The 8,988-nt window shown below is 31.8% G+C and overlaps 1 protein-coding gene across 5 annotated transcripts in view; it reads right to left on the bottom strand.

The window, feature by feature from the left end:
* Positions 1-8,988, bottom strand: part of LOC128875310 (putative phosphatidate phosphatase) — an 84,140-nt gene that overhangs the window by 53,859 nt on the left and 21,293 nt on the right. For all 5 annotated transcript variants that reach the window (XR_008456787.1, XM_054120787.1, XM_054120786.1 and 2 more), the window contains exon 2: positions 1,080-1,231. Coding sequence is in view for 4 of the 5 variants with exons in the window: in XM_054120787.1 (XP_053976762.1) it covers positions 1,080-1,231 (152 nt within the window). In the remaining variant the exon portion in view is untranslated. The remainder of the gene's footprint in view (positions 1-1,079; positions 1,232-8,988) is intronic.

Genomic DNA, 8,988 nt, shown 5'->3' with positions numbered 1-8,988 from the left:
TTTTTTTTTAAATGGGATGAGATATTTTCATTGCTGTAGTATTGTAGCAGATACAAAGACGAATTCAAATGTGTATGATATGTTGACCTTCGGGTGACCTTGGGAGGAATTATTGTTACAAAATCATTGAGATTTGTATTTAAAATATCTCTGTTGCTTTTAATGGTAGATAAATGTGTTACAAGAGAAAAATGTTTGGTTTATATGGTAACATGCTATGATAGACCATAGGATTATCTCAACGTCATAGTTTCCGAAATTTCAAGGTCATCAATGTTTCTTAAATGGAATGGTGTATTTTAATTATTGTGGCATTGTAGCTGATAGAAATACGAATTCAAAGAGGTATAATATGTTGACCTTCGGATGACCTTGGGAGGAATCATTGTTACAAAATCATTGAGAGTTGTATCGAAAATATGTCTGTTGCTTTTAATGGTAGAAAAATGTGTTATCAGAGAGAAATGTTTGGTTTATATGGTAACATGCCTTGATAGACCATAGGATTATCTCAAGGTCATAGTTTCCGAAATTTCAAGGTCATCAATGTTTCTCCAATGGGATGTTGTATTTTAATTATTGTGGCATTGTAACCGATAAAATAACGAATTCAAATGTGTATGATATGTTGACTCTGTAAGATGGAGTATGATTGTATACAAATAATTCCTCCCAAGGTCATCTGAAGGAATTTTCAAGAAGGAAATTCAACATATTATACGTGTTTGAATTCGTCTTTTTAACAGGTACAATGCCACAATTATTAAAGTACACCATCCCATATGAGAAACATTGATGACTTTGAAATTTCCGAAACTATGACCTTGAGATACAATTCGCATAGATGGTAATATTGCTTCTCTGAATCTGAAAGGTTTCTATCCGAACAATTTTTTCGTATCGTTTAAAACAGCGGACATATTTAGGCTGATCAATTTAACTGGAATACCCTATATACGAATATGAAAAAAAAATAAAGTAAAACATCGAGCAATGTCTTCCATTGATAAATTACTGGTTTTCTCGTTCCGCTTCTCTTTGGTGGCGGAAGAAAACATGAATCGCAACAAGTGACTCACCCCGCTTATGGGCAGGAAAAAACCGACGATGTAGAGGATCGTGTTGGTGACCGTCGACTCGTGGAACGGGTGATACAATGACTCGTCATTGCAGAAGAATCCACGTTTGTACGGTTTGCCGTAGAGGAAAAACATCAACACCCCCATGCCGACTGAAACAATAAAAGAAAATCGAATTTTAATTGGTGAATGCCATTTCCATCCCATGGAATCTTCACGGGGCGTGCAAAAATGAAGTCATCACCACTTCCTGTTTTACTTTGTATTGTTGTATATTATATTGTATTCTTACCTATCGTTCTGTATATTTATGTATTAATCTGCATTATTCTATGTTATTGTCTATTTTTACGTATTATTTTGTATTATTTTGTATTATCATATACACTCCGGGACAAAAAGATAGCACACTTTAAAATTAACATAATTTTTATTTATTTAACATTACAACCAAGGTTTTGTTTTTATACATTCTTGCAAAATACCTCTATAAACATACACAAATAAAATTGGATCGAATTTCGCCATTCTATACTATTTTATTAAAAAGAAAAGAACTTTTAAGGAAATATAGTGGGACGAAATGATAGAACGTTTAACTTAAGATTGTGTATAACAATAAATCAACGAATGATATTTAATGCTTAATATCTTATGCCTCCTCCTTTACATTTAATAACAGCGATCATTCTCTTTGGCAAAGATTTATAGAGTTTTTTAATAGTTTTTTGCTTTAATTGCTCCCACTCATCTTGAATACATTGTTTTAATTCGGCAATATTTTCAAATTTTCTTCCATTTCCATATACAGCTCGGGCAAGATTTCCCCAACAATTTTCAATAATTTTAAGGTCGGGTGACCTTGCTGGCCAATCCAAAACGCGAATTTTTTCTCGAGAAAAGTATTCTTTTACTACTTTTCCAGTGTGTACTGCGGCATTATCCTGCTGAAAAATAAACTTCTCTCCAGCAATTCTGGTAGCGTACGTGTTTATTTGTTCCCTAATCATTTCTAAGTACATTTTGCTATTCATTTTTCCTGTTATAAATTTGATTTCCATTTTACCATAGTACCCGATACCGCACCAAATCATCACACCACCACCTCCCATTTGCCGACGACTCAAAAACTGTTCCTCTTTTCGCATATCGTGAAAATAGTAACTCAGACCATCAGGTCCATCTAAGTTAAACCTCTTTTCATCAGTAAATATTATTCTTCGCCATTTCTTTCGCATATGAATATTGTTTTCCGCAAAATGTAATCGATTCATCTTATGTTGCACAGTTAACCAAGGCTTTTTCTTCAATTTTCTTCGTGTTATGTATTTGCAATTTTGTAAAACACGTCTCACATTCTTTACATTAGTGTCTCCACCAACATTTTGAGCTATTTGCCTTGCAGTCATCTTAGAATTTGATGCTGCTCTTAGTATTGCACGTCGTTCCCGGGCATTTAGACTTCGCGGACGTCCAGAACTCTTCTTTTTACCATAATTTTCCGGATTTTTCAAGAAGTTTATTATTACTTTTCGACTTCTATTCATAATTCTTGCTATTTTTGTCACTGAATATTGTTCTTCTTTCAATTTTATTATAGTGTCAATTTCACACGCGTTCAATCTCTTTCCGCGACCCATTTTTGCATAATATTTCTCCTTTTTTGAACAAATATACCACACGAAATAATATCACGGACTTTATTAACTGTGTTCCGGGGTTGATGTTCGCAATTTGCGAACTTCAGTGTAACTGGAAAGCGTAGATTTACTACACGTGCTATCATTTTGTCCCGCTTGCGAACAATAATATTTACATTTTTTGTGTTAGAATCCTGTAGAAGTATATGTTGTGGACGATATATCGTAAATTATATACACAGATATGCTCTGAGTTATCAGTAAAAGAAAATATGTATCTTAATCAGCTTTTAACACAAAATATGGGAGAATATAAGGTGTGCTATCTTTTTGTCCCGGAGTGTACAGGCTGGATGATTTTTAATTTTGTATATTCATGTATTAATCTGGATTATTCTGTGTTATTCTGTATTTTTACCTATTATTCTGTGTATTCATGTATTATTCTCTATTATTTTGTTATATATTGTATTTTTACCTATTATTGTATATATTCGTGTATTATTTTGTATTATTCTGTATTATTTCGATATATTTCTGAATTGATGAAGTGAAGAAACGAAGAATTGGGGAATTGAAGAAATGAAGAAATGAAGAATTATAGAAAAGGAAAATTAAAGAAATAGGAAATTCAAGAAATGGGAAATTCAAGAAATGAGGAATTGATGAAGTGGTGAAATGAAGAAGTGGGGAATTGAATAAATGGAAAATTAAAAAAATAAGAAATTGAAGAAATTAGAAATTCAAGAAATGGGGTATTGATTAAGTGAAGAGATGAAGAAGTGGAGAATTGAAGTATTGAAGAAATGAAGAAATGGAGAATTATAGAAATGGAAAATTAAAGAAATAGGAAAGTGAAGAAATGAGAAATTGAGGAAATGAGGAATTGATGAAGTAAAGAGATTAAGAATTTGGGAATTGAAGAAATGATGAGATGAAGAAATGGAGTATTATAGAAATAGGAAGTTGAAGAAATGAGGAATTGATGAAGTGAAGAAACGAAGAATTGGGAAATTGAAGAAATGAAGAAATGCAGAATTATAGAAATGGAAAATTAAAGAAATACAAATTGAAAAAATGAGGAATTAATGAAATCATGAAATGAAGAAGTGGGGAATTGAAGAAATGGAAAATTAAAGAAATAGAAAATTGAAGAAATAGGAAGTTGAAGAAATGAGGAATTGATGAAGTGAAGAAACGAAGAATTGATGAAATGAAGAAACGAAGAATTGATGAATTAAAGAAATGAAAAAATGGAGAATTATTGAAATAGAAAAATAAAGAAATAAGAAATTCAAGAAATGAGAAATGAAGAAGTGGGGAATTGAAGAAATGAGAAATTCAAGAAATAAGGAATTGATGAAGCGATACGCGTATACAGTTTTATACAAGTTCACAACAGATGTGTGATAAATGTTGTAGAAATTAAAAACATTCATGCACTTTATGAGCTCACCTTAAATCTACGAAAGTCGTCTACTAAAAATGTCGAACAATTCGCACGCTACTTTACAAACTCACAACAAACTCGTCCAAAACTTGTATAAATATCAAAAATCGAGCATTTTATAATTTCTAAGCAAGTCACGCCACAAAGTTTCAAAAATCTCGAAAACTTCATATATTTAACATATTTACGTAATCGCGTTTCAGAATTAACAAAAATGTATCTCCGGCGAAAAATTCGTCTAATATATTCATGAATAATTTATCGCCACCAGTTTTCATTAGAATAAATCTCCATTGGGAACGAAATTCCATTTCGTTATTCGGCGGTGACGTTCGTACACATTTATCCAGCATTCTCGCAACTTTATTCTCGATAGAATCGCCGAGAATAAACCTTTATTGGCGTGATTATTCCCAAGAAGAATTTATTCGAATAACTCTCGACTCCGCGCGATGGTAAGTACACGTATGTGTAATGCGCCAGTGGGAACACGAACCAGTCCGTAAAATATATGCAGGGTGATGGGGAGCGTTGGCCAGCTGCATAAATAACAACCCTGCGCGATCTCGCAAATTGTTACAAGCTGCCCACCGTATTGCCTCGTTTCACTCAAAGCGGAGTCACAATTATCTTAATAGCTGACTCGCTCGAGCGATTTCCAGGTAGCGCCGCGCGCTGTGCCCGCGAGATTTTCATAAGTAAATGCAGAGAACACGTCAGCGTTTCGGGATCGTGCCGTAATTTTCTCACGTCGTTAACGATTTTTTTGCGTACGGCCGAGCAACTTCGGTATTTGTTTCAAAATCGACGAAGGAGGGGCAAATCAATTATTTTACGACGGATATATGTATGATAAGTGGAGGAGAAATAACAGACTTAACCCTTTCAGGCTTTACTTGTTTTTCTTAAACGGAAATGATATTATTTCGTTGGAATATCGTGTTATTTTATTACATAATTATTTAGGCACTTTTTAAAGGATATCGTTTAAAATATTATTACAAATTATTACAAATTTCTTCATCTCTTTAATTCCCCACTTTTTCATTTCATCAATTCCTCATTTCTTGAATTTCTCATTTCTTCAATTTCTTATTTCTTTAATTTTCCATTTCTATAATTCTCCATTTCTTCATTTCTTTAATTCCCCACTTCTTCATTTCTTCACTTCATCAATTCCTCATTTCTTCAATTCCCCATTTCTTCATCTCTTCAATTCATCAATCCCTCATTTCTTGAATTTCTCATTTCTTCAATTTCCTATTTCCTTAATTATCCATTTCTATAATTTTTCATTTCTTCATTTCTTCAATTCCCACTTCTTCGTTTCATCACTTCATCAATTCCTTATTTCTTGAATTTCTCATTTCTTCAATTTCCTATTAGTATAATTCTCCATAAAATTAATTTTCTATTAAAATAGTTATCCACAATTATTAACAATGTTTCCATTGCAATAATTGTGGATAATTATTGTAATAGAAAATTAATTTTATCGATACATTCGCCAGCCAGGAGATGTGCCAATTTTATTAGCGATTAGAATAATGCTGAATATAGCAGAATAATACATGATAATACATGAATATACAGAATAATAGGTAAAAATACAGTGCAATCCATAATAATGCAGAATAATTCAGAATAACAAAGAATAATACAAAATAATAGAGAACAATAAATGAATATACATATAGATTGATGAATTTCGATGTACGTAATTCTGAGTTGTCAGATACTTTCATCTTCACATATCTTCTGCATTCTACGTAAATATCAAATTTCCATTAATGCAATTTCGCTGAATTCCTTCATCTCTAATTCATTTCTACAACAAATTTTTCAACAAATCGTTTTCTACGTCATCATTTAGATAATTTCGTTTTCGTGGACTAACCGTCCGTATTTGCCGCCCTTCAAGATAATACTTTTATTGCTGGTTCACTGATAACACACGACTCGCTTGAATAATAAATTACTTCTAGAATGTGTCGCCGATGCAAGTGGAAAACCAGTAATAAAAAGAGATATGCGGAACGCTGTTTTCAAGGCTGTTCGCGTGCGTTTCGCAGTTTCCAAGATAACGCGCGTTGTTTTGGTGAAGAAAAAAGTATAGAGCAAAAGTTTATGGTAATGGAGATATAGGGTGTACAGATTTTTTTAATAAAGTGTTTTGTAAGGAACTAACGAAGATATCGATTTCATTCTTGGCACGATCAAATGAAACAAATTCAATTTCATTCAGCCAGTTTCAAGTTCTCAATGTTTTTAAAAATTTCGCCGTAAAGAAAAAGAATAGAGGTATATTGTCACTTTTTTCAAATTTTTAAAAGTGTTCCTCGTGTAAATCAAGGTATATGTTTAAAACAATTTGAAATGAAATGAAGAAATGGAGAATTATAGAAATAGAAAATTACAGAAATAGGGAGTTGAAAAAATGAGAAATTCATTATGTCATCATTCATCATTCATCAAATTTATCATGTGTTCAAAATAATATTCACGAATTTCCAAGTACTTATTAAGTACTCATAAATACTTCAATAAATAATACGAAAACAGTAACCTACATACAAACATCAGATATTCTTGATTTCACATTTTCCTTAACAACAAGAGCAATTGCCTTACTTTTACATCCCTCAAAAATAGTTTAAAACATTTATCAGCTTCTATTCGTAGAATCAATTTTAAATTCTAAACAGGATAAAAAAATAATAAAACGATTCAATCAAATATTATTCGATTTTATAAAAACTATATATTAATATCACCTACCAATTAAAAAAAAATTAAAACATCCTTCAATTTCCCCGCAACAGTCACTCTGAACAAAATTTCTTGCACGTATTAACCCTCCTAATCATTTCGTAAGAGACACCCTATATGCAGTAATTGGCGGCGAAAAGGTATCAATTACATTGCAATTAATCGACAGCGAGTTAACGATACATGCGTATCGATGTAACGAGCATTAATGATAATTGTGCCGTGTTATCGGTTGTTTACTGTCATTCGCGTAATTGGGTTGCATGTTTATCTAACAGTTACGCAATATCGTAACATCCGTTCCGCATACAGCCGACGTCTTTGGAATTTGAGCTAATGTCAATAGGAACTCATGCACTCTCCTACCGGTTTTCTTCTAAGTAAGAGATGTAATCTTGTTTATTCGCAAGCAATGCACGGTGAAACAGATAGAGAAGAGTTACCGACTGCGTGTATCGCTCGAGACAGTTTATGTTATGTTTCCTGATCCACGCTAATTTTGTGTCAATTGAATGCTGTACATTATTATTTAATGTTCGAAGATAACATTTGGAATGGTCAATCTTATCTTATGGAGAGGGCAATGTGTTTTAAGCGTTTTTGTAATTACATTTTGGATCAGTTCTTTGGATAGTAATGTTTGGAGGTCTGTTTTGAATGTCTTAATGAATGTTTATATATAAGAGTCTTGAGATAATAGGGCAATTAATTGAATTGCAAATAAGTTTCGCCTACCTCCCTCTCTAAGTAGCATGGGACTGTTGGCACGACGTTTAGAGGCATGTTTGAAACGTATCAATGAAATTTTAGATTTTAGAGATATGAAATAGCAGCTTTGATAATTGAAATCCAATATAGTTTCACATACCTCCTCCTCTAAGAGGCAAGTGAGACACTTTTGTACCTTTGAAACTTGTGATAGCAGCTTTATTATTATTAAATATTATAAAATTTATTATTATAAATATTATATTGAATAGTCAAATTTTTTACCACTTCCTTCAAGCGATGTGGACTGTTAAAGAGACGCTCAGAGGTCATGTCTTAAAGGTATCAATTAGATGTTGCACCCTTAGAGAGTTTAAATAGCAACTGTATTAATTAAACTGCAACCAAGTTTCATGTACCTCCCTCTCTAAGTGACATATAATGTTTTGAGATAAAGTTTAGGATTTGTCTTTTAAACCTACCAGTAAAATGTTGCACCATAGAAAATGAAAATAGAAACTCTCTTAATTAAACTGCAATCAAGTTTCATCTACCTCCCTCTCTAAGTGACATGGATGATTTTTAGCATCAGTCAAAAATCACGTGAAAATGTTGTTTCCAAAAATTTTTTTCTGCCATTTCTAAGTATGGGGAAATTATCAAATGAACACTAATAGATCCAGAAAATGGTAAATTTTAATAAAAAAGAGATAACGAAAATCGATTTCTTTTTCCGAAGAATGTGTAGTGACCCTCTTAAGAAAAGAATGGACTATTGCACCTTAGAGATATGGGACAACAGCCCTATTAATTAAACAAGTTTCGCCTACCCTTCTTCTTTAAGTGCCATGGAGTGAACTCAAGCCAGAGCGACTTGAACTAGATTCCCTGTTCTGTGAATACTTCCAACCCACTGGTAAAATGTTACAAGCTTTTTTGGTTAATTGTATCTTAAATGGTACGATTGCATTCGTAAAGGAAGGTAAGAATAAAATTTCTGATAAAATTACGAGTAAACTAGTCGTGCTTATCAATGAATACTTATACGCTTTAAAAATAAAAGCTATGTAATAAAATAATAAAAACCATATACCACATGATATTTAGAAAATTTAGAATATTTAAAATATAAAAATAATATAGAATATAGAAATTTAAAATATTCAGAATATAGAAATAATATAGAATATAGAAATTTTAGAATATTCAGAATATAGAAATAATATAGAATATAGAAATTTTAGAATATTCAGAATATAGAAATAATATAGAATATAGAAATTTAGAATATATAAAATATTTAGAATATTTAGAATATTTAGAATATTTAGAATATTTAGAA

This window comes from Hylaeus volcanicus, chromosome 4 (genome assembly GCF_026283585.1).
Source record: "Hylaeus volcanicus isolate JK05 chromosome 4, UHH_iyHylVolc1.0_haploid, whole genome shotgun sequence".
Lineage (NCBI taxonomy): Eukaryota > Metazoa > Arthropoda > Insecta > Hymenoptera > Colletidae > Hylaeus > Hylaeus volcanicus.
This window is presented reverse-complemented; position numbering and strand designations above follow the sequence as displayed.